Raw genomic sequence first — 15,695 nt, 5'->3', positions numbered from 1 at the left:
GCTGGTCATTCTGCTGGGAAAGTCGGAACTGGTTACTAAAATTTTTGAATCCCACCACTGTCTATAACCCAACACCTACCAACACAATACTTGTATGTGTTTTTTGAATCTATGTTTAAAACTTATTTCTTCAATAAATTGTATTTTTATTTTATGTATAAACCTTGTACATGATCACTTGCCCATAAAGTCCCACCCCCTTGGGGTGGCATAAGTAGAGGTCTTTTATATTTCATTATTTTTTAAGAGGGAGTATTCCGCACAGGTTCTGACAGTGTGGTTTAATCTATCCAGATCTTGGGTCCCGAACCTTCGGAGACCAACTCCTTCTTCCTTGGAAGTATCTGGGTTCAATCTTAGATGGTTCAAGCCACAGTTTTTCTTAGTAGAAACTTTAAGCTCTCTATTCCCAGACTTGGATTTTTCAGTCAAGGACTTGCCCTACCTTTACTTCTGCACAAGTTTACTGACAGATGGTGGCCTCCTTTGAGTCAGCCTCATTTTCCAGCTCCACTCTAAACCCTAACAGCCTAACATCCTGTTATTGTGGAACAAGTTGGAAACGCTGATTCACCTGTCCCTAAAGACCAGGTTGTCCTTACCCTGGTGGCTCAGAAATCCAGTTCTGGAGTTATGGGCCGTTGGGCGTCCTTCCTTCCAATGTTCTTTTGATCCTTACAACAGATGCCAGGCAGCCTATCAGGCTGGGGAGGAATCCTAGACACCCTTTTGGTGCAGAAGGCTTGGACTTTGGAGGAATTTCATCTTTCGATTATTGTTCTGGAGCTTCAGGGGATTTGGTTGTCCCTGCAATGCTGGATGTCATGTCTGGGGGGTCATTTGTTCCGGTTGCAGTCAGACAACGCCACAGCAGTAGCATATATCAGTGGGTGCTCTAGTTGCTTTGTGGGATCAGTACAGCTAATCTGTCTTTCCTCCCCTGAAACTCCTCCATCTTCTCTGCATGTTTGAAATGATCCTCTGTAGGTCTGGACAGGGCAAGGTGGATGTTGTACTGTAACCTGATTGTCAGGGCCGGTGCTAGACTATTTTACGCCCTAGGCAAGACCAGCTACTTGCGCCCCCCCAAAAAAGGGAAGGGGTTAAAAACTCCTCTGTCATACCTAGTAACCCTGATCTGATGGTTCCTCCATGTTATGCTGTCATACCCAGTGACCCTCCTATTCCTCCATGTCACACCCAGGGACTTTGATGTTTTTCCATGTCACACCCTGGGACCTCAATATTCCTCTATGTAATGCTGTCATACCCACTGACCCTGATGTTCCTCCATGTCACACCGAGGGACCCCCGTGTTCCTCAATGTCATGCTGTCATACCCAGTGACCCCAATGTTTCTCTATGTCAGACCCTGATGTTTTTCCATGTCACACTTGGGAACCCTGATGTTCCTCCATGTCACACCTGGGGACCCTGATTTTCCTCCGTGTCACACTTGGGGACCCAATCCCCCATGGCACACCCAGTGTCCCCAATTCCTCATGGCACACCTGGTGACCCCCGAACCCCTGTCACACCTGGTGACTCCGATTCCCCATGGCACACCTGGTGACCCCGATTCCCTTTCATACCAGGGATGCTCCATGTAACACCCAGGGGCCCTGATCCCCTGTTCTGGGGACACTCACTGGACGGTATGAAGAGAGTGGCCCGCACTCTGCCCTCCCTCACTGTGATCCTGCTGATTCCTTCTCCTAGGACGCTCCTCTCCTGGACCAAAGTGCTCACCACAGCTCCAACCGGCTCCTGGTGGAGGGAAAAGCAGCAGTCAGAGCGCTCCGCATGTCCTTCATCACCATCCTCCTCAGACCAGTCCGGGGCCTTGTCGCTTCTGCCCCAGTAAAGGTTCCACCCTACAGTGCCAAGCTCAGGTTCAGCTTTCCTCTGCTCCCTGCTTAATACTGACCCAGGGAAATGAACGGCTGCCTACCAACTTAGTGCAGAGTGTTTCTTCCTGCCTGGGGTTAAGGCCGCTCAGCTTCAGCCAAAGAGGATCATCATGCAGGCAGCACTCTGGTGGGCTCCATTCCTGCCTCTTCGGGCCTCTCTACCAGTGGTGGAAAGCCAGGACCTGGTAGTTCCGCCACTGCCCAAGACACCTGGCATCTTCCTCTGTCCCTTCTTCCTCCCCCACCACCACCCCCTCCCCTCAGCTCACAATAATCATTCATGATGGAGAGAGAGTGCCGACTCGTGGCTGCGCCCCTAAGTGGCAATGCGCCCTAGGCGGCTGCCTAGTTTGCCTAGTGGAAACACTGACCCTGCTGATTGTTCCCACATGTAAGTACGCATATTCCATACCTGGCTGATTCCCTGTGGAAGTGGGGAATTACTGTAGCCACTTTCTTCTGGGTTCTATGCTGAGTGGCGGCCGCTCACATAGCACAGGGCCATTCAGAGAACGCTATGCATTTTCTCAAATCATTTTCTATTAGGACAAGGTAAAGAGGCACCAAATTGTCTCTATCTCATCCAATCAGAGAAATGCCTTTTTATATGTCAACTATAACTAACCTATCAAGTGGAAAAATTGTTAGGAGGTACAGTTTGCATGTCTCATCTGCTGGAAAAAGCTGTCTCTTGCTCCTATCCTAGTCATTATTGTTCTATTGAACACTGGTTGCTGCACCTGTGAAGTGCAGTATGGACTTCTGCCAACTGTAAGATGCTGTGGACTCAACTGTTATATTCCTTTTTTATTTTTGACAGATGCTCATAGCAGGATACCCATACGTTTATTTGTTCTAAAGATGTTGTCACCTTCTTTGCAGGTGTTTCAGGTGAGGAAGGTGATTGGTTCCAATTCTGGCAAGATTTTCGCCATGAAGGTGTTACAGAAGGTAAGATTTATAACCCAAAGTGGGTGACATGAAATATGAACAAAGCATATCCCTCTGTCATTGTGTACTTGTCACAGTCGTCCAGAGCACAAAGTGTCATTGCATGAGTCACTGCTGACACCCAGAGGTAAAAAAAGTGACTGGGGGTGGGGGGGGGGGGGGTGGAGAGAGAGATCCAGCACACAGCCTGTGATTGACCTCCTCAGCTCTGTTCCTGTGAGCGGTGTGAAGGGGGTTGTGTCCCTTCCCTCCTATCAGCTCTCACTGAGCTCTGCAGAGTGTAATTTCAGCTTCCCGTCCCCTTTTTCTGATGACCCAGATAAGTGTTATAAATTCTTATTACATAGTTACATAGTTGCATAGTAGGTGAGGTTGACTAAAGACAATAGTTCAACCTGTGTAGGTGTGTGTGTGGCCGTAATCATTTCTCATACCCCTGAATGTTCTGATCCTTGAGATGTACGTCTAAGAGTCTTTTGAAAGCCACCATACTTCCCGCAGAAACCACCTCTTGTGGTAGAGAATTGCACAATCTTGTAGCCCTAACAGTAAAGAACCCCCCACGTTGCCTGAGATTAAAACGCTTCTCCTCTAAATGCATTGTATGCCCTCGAGCCTCATGCAATCCTTTTGACTGAATAGCTTTTTTTCTATGCTGAGATCACCATTGAGATATTTATAAATTGCTATCATGTCCCCTCTCAGGCGTCTCTTCTCCAGGGAGAATAAATCAAGCGATTGCAGACGCTCTTCATAATTAAGGTCCTCCAATCCCCTAATTAGTTTAGTTGCCCTTCTCTGGACTTTCTCCAGCTCCAACACATCCCTCCTGAGGACCGGCGACCAGAACTGGACAGAATACTCCAGATGTGGTCGGACCAGAGTTTTATAAAGTGGTAGGATTATAGTATACATCCCTTTCTTTATGCATGCTAATATTCTGCCGGCTTTGGCAGCTGCCTTTTGACATTGCATGCTATTGCCTAGTCCAGTGGTCCTCAACCCTGGTCCTCAGGGCCCACTAACAGGCCAGGTTTGCAAGCTAACTGAAATACATCCCAGGTGATATAATTTGCTGCTCCAGTGATTACATTACTCTAGTCTACATCTCCCCAAGGTAATACTTAAAATCTGGCCTGTTAGTGGGCCCTGAGGACTGGAGTTGAGGACCTCTGGCCTAGTCTATCCTCTACCAAGACTCCCAGATCTTTCTCCTTTTTTGATTCCCCCAAAGGTCCCCCCCCCTCCAAGTGTATTGTGCTTTTATGTTTTTAGTCCCCAAGTGCAAAACCTTACACTTCACATTAAACCTCATTTGGTCTGCTTCATGCTCTGCATTTATTGCCCTGGCCAATTTTGTGTCATCTGCAAAAACTGATAACGCACTACTGATCCCGTCCTCAATGCTGTTTATGAATAAACTGAACAAGGTTGGTCCCAGGACTGAGCCAATTCTGAACTTGGAAAGGATATGGAGAAGAAAAGACTGCAGATAGACCGCTACAACTTATGCAAGAGGATTTGTTTAATCTCTGTATCACCCGAGGCCATTCACTTCACTGGGTATACAGTATGTAAGGGTTTACAACCGCTATAAGCTCAGCATACTAAAGTGGTTCTTAATATGGTGTTTGTAACCTAATACATTACCCGCATTAAAATGAATATCTCTTCCACCCCAACACTTACCGAAGTCCATCAATCCAGCACTGTGCCTGTGTGCACAGCTCTGAGAGCTAAATGGAGGGAGGACCCACAACCCCCACCACACAGTACACGGGAACAGCGCTGATGCTGTCAATCTGCTGGAGATCCCTCCCCTGTCACCATTTTTCTCTTGGTGTCAGGAAAAATTATCAAAAGTGATTCATGCTAAAGCAGAGGAACAAAACAGCTGATGGACAATTACACTTAAAGCGGAGTTCCACCCTGGATTTTTTTTTTTTTTTTTAATACCCCCGGGACAGTCAGGGCTAGTACATTCCACAATGGCTAGCCTCTGATCTGTCCCGGGTTGCACTTACCTGTTAGGACAAATACTTACCTTGCAAACGTCTTGTCCAGCGCTGCCATCTCAGATGTGGGCAGCTTGAAGCCAGCGAGATCCCCTTCGGCGTCTTCTTCCGCCTTCTTTGGTCCCACGATGCTCTGCGCCGGCCCCGACGTCACTTCCGGGTCGCGCGCGTCATCCCTCTACAGCTTCTGGGCATGCCCAGAAGCTGTTTAGAAGGGGATGACGCGCGCGACCCGGAACTGACGTCGGGGCCGGTGCAGGCGCAATGATTCCTGGGAGCTATGACGTCCAGCTCCCAGGAATCATTGCAGAGCCAGGAAGTGACGACGGGCCGCGGCCGAGGAAGGAGGAAGTAAGGTAAGTATTTTTTCTTCGCTACGAGGTAAGTAAAAAAAAAAAAAAATATGCGATTATCCATTTCTTTTTCAGGTGACCCGGAGCGAGAAGATGGAGGTAAGTATTAAATTAGGGTGGAACTCCACTTTAATGATTTTAATTGAGACAAGTACACTCTCTATAGAGGGATATGCTTTTGTTCACATTTCATGTCTGAGCTTTACATTTACAACCACTTTAAGTTACACTTTCAGGTCTTGTCCTTCCCTCAGTCTGTGACTGGGCAGTAGAAGAAGACACACTAATAAGCTCTTACTGCTCTCCTTCTATCTGCATACTCCTTGTTAGTACACAAGCAATGAAGCATAACTTAAAGGGGTTGTAAAATCAGAACAGAAGGTTTTTTTTTTTTTTTTTTCTTTTTTTCTTTTTTTTTTTTTATCTTTTCATTCTATGCATAAAGATAAACCTTCTGTGTGCAGTAGCCCCTCTAATACTTATCTGAGGTCCCTCTCTGTCCAGCGATATCCACCAGTGTCTCAGCTGTCCGATATTCTTCCTCCTGATTGGCTGAGACACAGCAGTGGCGCCATTGGCTCTTGCTGCTGTTGATCAAAGTCAGCTAGCCAATCAGGAGAGAGAGAGAGGGGTCGGGGCTTCGTGTCTGAATGGAGACAGGGAACTGTGGCTCGGCTCGGGTACCCCCCATAGCAAGCTGCTTACCGTGGGGGCACTCTACGGCAGGGAGGGACCCGAGAAGAGGAGGATCAGGGCTGCTGTGTGCAAATCCACTGCAACAGAGGAGGTAAGTGTAGCACCCTCCTAGATAGGTGCTAGATAGGAAATGTAATTTGCTCTGCCTGCTTATCAGGAGAGTAGCAGGTAAAATCTAGTTGCTCTGTCTGTTTATCAGGGGAGTGGGATTTCTAGTCAGGCCTGTTGCATGTGTCCATGTGTGATTCACCTGGTCTGAGGTAGTGTCCTCACTGTGCCCAATAGGGGAGCCTGTTGGACAGTGGAGGAAACCCAGCCAGTGACACAAACAGGCTTTGTAACTGTCCCAGTGGTTTGGCACAGACAATGGTGCATCCTGGAATATGTTATAAAAGCCAAGGGCACATGTGACAGGGTGTCTTTGGTCGGGAAGCCAGGTCCTAGGAGGAGGGTGACGGCTGTCTCTCCTCCTGTTGCTGTGGATTGTGGTCACAGGCAGTCGGCCTAGTGGACCAGGAAAGTGTGGCTGAACCCAGAGGTTCAGTGGAAGCTGACTGTGGAGGTGAAGGCAGAGCAATTTTGGGAAAAACAGTGTCCGTGAGTACAGCGGAGCTTGCCAATGGGTCTGCCCAGGAAGGGGATCACTCCAGTGGCTAGAGTCAGAGGATGGGTGTCAGCACACAGGCAGTGATAGTAAAGGTGGTGCCAAGTTATTAACCCTGAAGAGAATGTTCAAGCAGGAACAGTAATTTTATCTTCACTTCAGTGGCAGGGTGAAGCAGCGGCCTCGGCCTAGCTGTATTCTACAGATCGTTGTTCTCAAGATTGTGCATAGTTCATAGTTGGAGTATCCCACTCATTCCTTCTCCTATCCCAGTTCTAAAATAAAACCCAAAAAACAACATCCCCTTGATTGATTATTGACTGAGCCAAAAACTTTCAATGCCGTTTGTCTATGATCAGTTGCTAAAGCTGGATACACACTATCCAACTTTTGTGGTTAGATTTCCTTCAGATTCACCTTTTCTATGTAGTGCAAGGGCCTGCCGGATTGCATACAAATTGAAAGTGTTTAGGTTTGACCTCATATTATATGGTTTTGGTAAGTCTAAAGAAAAAAGTCTTCAGAAAATTGTATAGTGTGCATGGCCCATTAGGGTAACCCAGGGAAATCCAGAAAGTGTAATTCTCAGCAGTCCTCTAGGGGGCAGTGCTTCAGAAGTATAACAGCATGTTTGTTATTTTTATAGGGGAAAAAAATGAGAATTTACAATCACTTTTACAATTACTTTTTCTGCTGCTTCACTTTGCCTAAGTCTGAGCTCAGTGTACAGTATAGAAACCGTTAAAGGAACTTACCCTGCTCACATTAACAAAAATACATTTAAAAATGTATTACAATAGAGGTTCGTAAAGCGAAAAAAAAAAAAAAAAAAAAAACACCTACATACTGACTTTGTTGATGCCTTTTAAGAACTGAGCCATCAAAGACCACTGATCGCTCTGTTCTCGGTCTCCACATTCTCCTAGTGTGTAATTTGCATATTTATTTTTGCCATTTATCTACCATATAGCTGCCGAACCCTATTATTTTGTCAAGGTCCTACTGTAACAATATTACATCCTTGGAGATCGTATTGTCTTTTAACAGGAATCTTACCCCTTCATTCAACAAAATCTTGGAGGTCACTTGCATTGCCTCTCTAAATAGAATCTTAAAGTTGTATTGCCATGTACTTGGGGAATTGAAGAATATAATGAAGAGACATCACATGTCCACCCCCTGGGCACGGAGTTCTTACTGCTGTGATAAGCCGAGAGAAATCTGTGGCATACTGCTGCTGGCATTTTATTAATGGCGTTATAATGGGGGTCTTTAGTGTGGGGTTAACCCTGCTGTATATAGCAAAGCACAAAGGGAGATATCCACTCCATGTTAGGAGTTCCTCCAAATTTGTTTAGTATATTCATATTTGCTTCCAAGTATTCAACAGTTTCCTTCATTTTTTTTTTTTTTTTTTTTTTTTTTTTTTTTTTTTTTTTTTTTTTTTAATATATATTTATTTTATTTTTATTTTTGAACAGGCCAAGCTGATTTGTGAAGCTAAAGACACCGAGCATGCAACAGCAGAGCGCAATGTGCTGGAAGCTGTCAGGCATCCCTTTATAGTGGATCTCATGTATGCATTTCAAACCCATGGAAAACTCTATCTCATTTTGGAGTGTCTCAGTGGTAATTTTCTTTTCTTCCTTTTTAAAAAAATTAAAAAATGTAAAAAATTAAAAAAATACATTTTTTTTTTTTCTTCACAAATTATAAATAATATTCAAGTATGTATTCTTAAAGCCATACTAAACCCAAACCCAAAAATGTAATCTTTTGCAGCTTACTTGTTAGAAATGTGGTGGCTGTATTAGTTATTTTTAGACTTTTTGTCCCCTCTGTTTTTCACTTTGTGATCTGGCCAGTAACTCACCTTCTGAATTAAAATGCCCCACTCTGGATGAAGGAGCACAGGGACACGCTTGGACGGCAATATTGTCAGTCTGCAGTGTTAGATGTACTAGCAGGTATAAATATACTAACAAATTCAAGCCAAACTCAAGCTTAAAGCGGAGTTCCAGCCTCAAAAGTTTTTTTTTAGATAAAAATACCCCTGGGACTGTCAGGGCTAGTACATTCAACAATGGATAGCCTCTGAACTGTCCCAGGTCGCACTTACCTTTTAGAAGAAATACTTACCTTTGAAAATGTCTTCTCCAGCGCTGCTATCTCAGGTGTTGGCAGCTGAAGCCAGGGCATCCTCTTCTGCGTCCTCTTCGGTGGCGTCGGAGTCCCAGATTTCCTGCACTGGCCCTGCTTGTCATTTCCGGTGCAGGTGCGTCATCCCTGCACAGCTTCTGGGCATGCCCAGTAGCTGTTTAGCAGGGAATGCCACGTCTGCACCGGAAGTGACGAACGGGGCCGGTGCAGGCGCATTGATTCCTGGGAGCGATGACGCTCAGCTCCCAGGAATCATCGCAAACAGGAAGAGACGGCGCGGGCCGCGGCTGCAGAGGGAGGAAGTGGAAGGAAGGTGAGTATATTTTCTTCTATAACAAGGTAAGTAAACAAAAAAAAAAAAAAATCGGGAGTATCATTTCTTTTTCAGGTGACACGGAGTGAGCGGATGGGGCAAAGTCACTTTTGAGGCCGGAACTCTGCTTTTAATCTGCAATTTCAGCAACCACTTTCATTTATTTATTTTTTGTTTTTGGGATAAAGGTTTTGCATAAATAAAAGCTAATCAGAGCCGGTTCACACTACCACGACCAGAAAGTCGCCCCGAGACTTGCTTAGAGACTTGCTTAGAGACTTGCTTAGAGACTTGCTTAGAGACGTGCTTAGAGACGTGCTTAGAGACGTGCTTAGAGACGTGCTTAGAGACGTGCTTAGAGACGTGCTTAGAGACGTGCTTAGAGACGTGCTTAGAGACGTGCTTAGAGACTTGCTTAGAGACTTGCTTAGAGACTTGCTTAGAGACTTGCTTAGAGACTTGCTTAGAGACTTGCTTAGAGACTTGCTTAGAGACTTGCTTAGAGACTTGCTTAGAGACTTGCTTAGAGACTTGCTTAGAGACTTGCTTAGAGACTTGCTTAGAGACTTGCTTAGAGACTTGGGAAGAGACTTGGGAAGAGACTTGGGAAGAGACTTGGGAAGAGACTTGTGCACTACTTTGAAGAGACAGGCGACTTTGTCTGTGGGGAATGCCTGGCTAATCTTTCTTCTTCCTGGAAAGTCTGATAAGTCGCTTCAATTAAGATAAGGAGGCAACTCCCATTGAAGTATATGGGACAAGTTGGATCACAGCTCGCCTCAAAGTAGTACCGGACCCTTTTCTGAAGTCGGAGCGACTTCAGTAGTGCCAATTAAGACGGCACTGATTGATTAACATTGCTTTTGTTATGTCAAGCAACCTGGGGCTACACAAGTCGCCTCACAAGTCGTGCTAGTGTGAATGGGCTCTCATTGTAAGAACCCCTGCCAGTTGTAAATGGGGCATCCCAAACTGCTACATTTTCAGGAGAACTTGTTCTGTTACTTTTGTGTTGAAAAAAAACACATACTTCCTTGCCAGATCACTAGGTAAAATAAAGGAAGGAAAGTCTAAAAAAGAACTGATGCAGCCATAACAAATAAGACCTGGTAAACTGCAATATAATAAAGTTTGCTTTTGGGTTCAATACTGCTTTCACTCACAAAAGTACCTTCAATTGCTCTCAGCCTCTTCCAAATCTCCAAACTCTTTTTTTTTTTTTTCTCCTTCTGCAACTGTAGATTAAATATCATTTGGCGACTTCCTTGGCTGTAAAGAATAGGAGGGTTAAATTCTGTCCAGTGACCAGTGGAGAAGGGAAGGGGTTAGTAGCAGCAAACAAGCAGTCTGATACACAATGTACATAGATGGGCTCCCTGCCTCTGTCTCTGTATGCCAGCTTATGGCTGGTCCTAATTATATCCCAGTTTCATGATCTATAAACGAGGTAGTTATTTTTTAATTTGGCACAGTAATAGCAGCACTTTGTAAAATTATTAACTTTAGGAACTACTTTTCTGTTTTGGTAAAGCTACCAAATCTGATGGCAGGGCATTTTAAACCTGGCACAGAATCTTTTTAAGGGGTCAAAAAAAGAGTGCATGAAATGCTTTATGAATTATATATATATATATATATTGGGGATATACCGATTATCGGCAAAGCCTATATGCACTTTCCCCCGATATATCGGTATCGGCCCTGGAACTGGCCGACATTGCTGACTATTTTTGTGACGCCATTCTGCCTTCAAGGTGGACAGCCTCGTCTGGAGTCAGGACTAGCCTCGCGGGAGTGTATCACAGCCATACACCCACCCACAGCAGCCCTGTACCAGCCACCCACAGGCACTGGGCCAGCCAGCCACCCACAGGCACTGTGCCAGCCAGCCACCTACCACAGGGTGCCAGCCAGCCACCCACCACAGGGTGCCAGCAAGCCAGCCATTGGGCATTAAACAAAAATTAACATGTTCAGTACCAGATTTGTGTCAAAAATTCTTTATTTTTCAAAACTTTAAATGTACAAAATCTCGGCCCTGAAAAAAACCATATCGGTCTATCCCTAAATAATTGGCTTTTCCCAATCTCTGTGTCTCTTCTAATGCCATTCCTCCATAATCCCTGGTTCACACCATATCTGACTTTCAAATCGTGTGACTTCACTTGAAATGGCACAATTTCAAAGCTGCATGTCAGTGCAAAATCAGGTGCGACTTGGCTAACATGTGCGACTTCATGCACAGATGTCTATGCAAGTCGCACCTGAAATTGCCAAGACCGCAAGGTCGATTTGAACAGCTTCATTGCCGACAATAAGGTCCAGCTTGTCAAGTGATTTGGACCTATCCAATCACTAATAAGTCACATAAGGTGTGCACAGGGGCTAACTGCTGTACAGCGAGTAAGCGTTGTCACCCTAGGACAGGAAGTGTTACTGGCAGGGTTACCAGATGAAAATAAAATAGAAAAATAATTCAGCTGCCACATCTGAGGACTGATTTGCTGCAAATTACATCTTTGTTGAGTTTTGGTGTACTCCAAAGCTTAACTCCTGCCAAAAGCTTTTTATGCAATATAAATAGTGTTAAATCACGCCTACAGGAACACCTAGTTTTTGGAAGAAAAAAGACTTGCGTACCTTCCCTACTTTTCTCCTTTACAGATTTCTGCTGTCTACTAATGCTTCGTTTCCACTGAGCGGTTCGGTTCAGTTCAGTTCAGTACGGTACGCAATTTTTGCCGTTCATTGTCAAACGTTGTGAATGGTACCCTGATTCTGAACCGTACCACTTTTTTTGCGACCCTTTCGTTGGGGTACCAAGCACAATACCAACAGGGTACCAACAGAGTGGAGCTACACTGTTGAGGTACTGTTGGCGGTGGAAACGCAAGCCTGATCAAGGTGTACCGAACCGCTCGGTGGAAACGAGGCATGTGACTGGTGCCCTTTTACCATGTAATAAAAACAGGGGGTTGCACAGTGTAACTGACTAGCCATGTAGCTGCTTTATACTGGATGGTTAAGACTATTTGTGCAGCTAACATTTGTTAGCAAAGGTTGTATGTCAGATGATTGGCTAATAATGAGTACTTTTGGTTGCTACTGCAGGTGGAGAACTGTTCCTGCACTTGGAGCGAGAAGGGATTTTTATGGAAGATACAGCCTGGTATGTATATCAATCAGCATGGATCTAGTGTGTGTAGTGAGCCATTTGTTAGATGCCGAATCTTATCGAGATTACATTTCTCGATCACCTGATGAAGTGCACAGTCATTGAGAAACAGTTGGATTATCCTGCTGCCTAAAGTAGGTTGGGACACTGGCAAAACATAAGCCAGCCGCTGTATAACCCCTTTTTCTCACCTCTTGAAAAAAGTCTGATGAAGGAAAAGGAATTGGCAGCACTCCAGGTTGAGTCAAAATCCATATTTATTGGCTGGACATCCAAATATGACAATCGTGACAAGGTAGACGCGTTTACCTTGTCACGATTGTCATGTTTGGATGTCCAGTCAATAAATCTGGATTTTGACTCAACCTGGAATGCTGCCAATTCCTTTTCCTTTATCAAGTTTTCACGGAGGCGAGCCAGGGCATGCACCGGTGTGAGTCATCAGGCAATTACACCACCTTGAGCAGTGAGTTCTTGACTCTTCAATTGAAAAAAGTCTATTTGAATGTTCCTCCAGGATAGCACATGAGAGAGAATGACTTTGCCCACTTAATATAGGCAGAAAAAAAGCCTACAGGCCACTTTATTGGTATGCATAGGACCCCACCGTTTCCAAACCGTTTTCCAGGTCAGTCAATCTGAATGCTTCAAGTAAACGGTGAGCAAAAGGCATTCTTTTTCTTTCAGAAGAGGTACGGTTTTCTTTAAAATTGTTTTCCTAAAGTTTCCTCCTTTCCTACTTCGAAAGGCAAATATTCTCCTTTGTTCTTTGTGGACCTAGTGGCTTCCTCCCCTGGACAGAGATAGGACGGGTTGATGTTGTCAGTTCCAGTTCAGCTAAGCTCAATATAGAGCACAATATTTTTTTTGCCCAGCACTTCGATGCCCTCACTCTGTTGTAGTGTCTGACAGAATTTTTATATATGTGGCTACTTGCCAGATTGATATCATATGTGGCACTAGAAATGGCGGGCACTTGCATCCTTACTTCTCCAGGTATGTCCAGTTTAGTTGCCTTTTTTTCCCCTCCTCAGTCTGTGCAGCAGGAGCTGGTTCGGCTGGCATAGTCCTCTTGTTTGTGCAAGCAGCCATTTTTTTGGTTTTCGAAGGACATACTTCCACCTTAACTGGTTGGGAGATGATTCTGGATGCCAGTAAATGATGTCCCTTCCCCCTGCCTTCTGGTGTATTGGGCCCAGATGCTGGAATGGGGAAAGCCATGGGCGGTAGCTCAGAGCTTTAGCTCTGCGGAAGGTAGCCTGTCCCCCAAAACACGTCAGAAATCCAATCGTTTGTTCCAAGGGTGGGTTACACCGCGTTCAGCTGAAGTACACCAGTTTTATTACTTGATGTTTTTATCCAGTTGTGAGTATCCACTTGTCTTGGTGGATTCAATAAATGTGTCTATGGTAATGTGCGAGGTGTTTGCGCCCTCCTTTGTATTTTGCAGTTTATTGAATATTTCTCAGTCTGAGGATGGCTGCACCCCAAAGAAGCATTGTGGATTGGAGCACTGTTGAAGTAAACCCCGGGATTTAGCAATGGAGTGTTTTTGGAGAATGTAGTGGACCTGTTTTTAGTTTCATTTGTTTATTTTAAGACTTATCCCAGTGATCTTTGTTGTTGACCACACGTCTTGTTGGTCAGGTTCCTTTTTTTTTTCAGGTTGTGTTGTTCCACCTTTTCTGGTGGATTGCTGATATTTTCCCACAGTTTTGCACTTTCTAAGACTCCGTTCACACTATGTCCGATCTGACTTCGGGGGGAGACCTTTGAAGTCGCGTGCAGCGCGACTTCGGCGCGACTTGCACGGACTTCATAAAATGAAAGTCTATGCAAGTCGCCTCCAGGTCGCCCCGAAGTAGTACAGGACCCTTTTTCTAAGTCAGAGCGACTTGTGTCGCTCCTATTAGAATGGGTCCTGTACTACACTATGGGACGCGACGGACCGCGACTTGTCAGGCTGACCAAGTCGCGGTCCAAGTCGGATCAGTGTGAATGGGCTGTAAGGCTCCGTGTTCTACATAGTGTCATTTCACTTGGTGGTGACTTCTCTGTCCTGCTCTGGGGCACCAGATTGACCTTTAGGATTTCCCCCTGCTCCTGGCAGTTCGTCTTTCTTGCTAGGGTTCATCTCATCTGGCTCAGATACTGGATCTTTAGTTGGGTCTGTTCCAAATGGTTCTAGATGGCTCAAAATAAGTTGGATCTGTCATTGACTGTTGCCCACCGCTCATTGGTCTGCCTTTGGGTGCCCCAACTGTTTTTGAACTCATCTGTCTCCTAATGGATGATGGAGAAAATAAGATTTTTTAGTTACTGTGCAATCTATTTTTCTTTGATCAACTGAGGGACGCCAGTCTCACCCTTTTTTTGCTGATCCTGTGTATTGCTCACTAAACTGAGACATTCTGAGTAGAGGAGAGGTAATACAGGGGTTGGCTTATTACACTTAGCCAGTCTCTCAGCCTCCAGTAGATGGCTGTATAACCTAACCCTTTCTGAATTCTTGTGTCCCTCAATGGACTCAAAGATAAAAAATTTGTGGGAAGTACAAAAATTATTTTTAAATTGGTTCTAAAGGCAGAAGACTTTTTTTTTTTTTTTTATCTTAAGGCACTCTCTGCATTAGGGTAAAAAACCTTCTGCGTTCAGCCCCCCCTAAATACCTAGCTGACCCCGATCTCGATCCAGCGCTGTGCCCGCTAGAAGTGGCTCTCTCCGCTCTCTTTCCTTACTGGCCATGGAGGAGGCAGCAGCAGGAGCCATTGACTACTTCTGCTGTCAATCACCACCTGTGAGGAGGGTGTGGGGACGGGGCTGAGCTGCATTGTGTGTATGTCAATGGACACACCCGGCATGGATCCTGATTGAGCTTGCTATGGGGGCACTCAGAAGAGGGGAAGAGCCAGGAGCGCCAGCAGGACACTGGAGAAGCAGAGGATCAGGCGGCTTTGTGCAAAACCATTGCACGGAGCAGAAAAGTATACTAGGTTTTTGTTATTTAAAAAAAAAAAATAATCCCTTTTACAATCACTAAAGGTATTATATTTTTGCTTGTTTTGCAGCTTCTACTTAGCAGAGATTGCTTTGGCTCTTGGACACCTGCATTCTTTGGGGATTATCTACAGGGACCTGAAGCCAGAAAATGTCATGCTTAGTGCACATGGTATGCCTGAGAATGTTGATTTTTGCCTTATTAGAATTTTGATTTTGAGGTATTAAAAGAAACAACCACAAGTGCCGGGAGAAAGTTGAATTTCTGCTATTTCTCCCGACACTTGTGGTGGTGGCAAGCAAGGGTGGTTCCTATAATTTGCACCAGTGATCCTTCATGAATACACTTTATTTTGCTCCATGCACTTTATATCAATGGACTTTCATGGACTCCTATTGATGTGATTTTTATGTATTTATTTTATGCAATTTATGCACTTTATCTTATTTATACATTTGGTGTATTCACATTATATTTGCATCATCCTATTTATATGGAAAGAGGTTATCACCATCCCTGC

The 15,695-nt window shown here is 44.9% G+C and overlaps 1 protein-coding gene across 1 annotated transcript in view; it reads left to right on the top strand.

The window, feature by feature from the left end:
• RPS6KB2 (ribosomal protein S6 kinase B2) overlaps nucleotides 1-15,695 on the top strand; it is a gene marked incomplete at its 5' end in the record, with an annotated part of 95,447 nt that overhangs the window by 14,722 nt on the left and 65,030 nt on the right. The window contains 4 exon segments of the mRNA XM_082269357.1: nucleotides 2,793-2,861; nucleotides 8,011-8,158; nucleotides 12,114-12,171; nucleotides 15,246-15,346. Of these exon segments, the coding sequence (XP_082125483.1) occupies nucleotides 2,793-2,861; nucleotides 8,011-8,158; nucleotides 12,114-12,171; nucleotides 15,246-15,346 (376 nt within the window).

The sequence above is a fragment of the Pelophylax lessonae genome, assembly GCF_965119305.1.
Source record: "Pelophylax lessonae genome assembly, chromosome: 9".
Lineage (NCBI taxonomy): Eukaryota > Metazoa > Chordata > Amphibia > Anura > Ranidae > Pelophylax > Pelophylax lessonae.
Note: the sequence above shows the minus strand (reverse complement) of the source record. Positions and strands in the feature narration are given on the sequence as shown.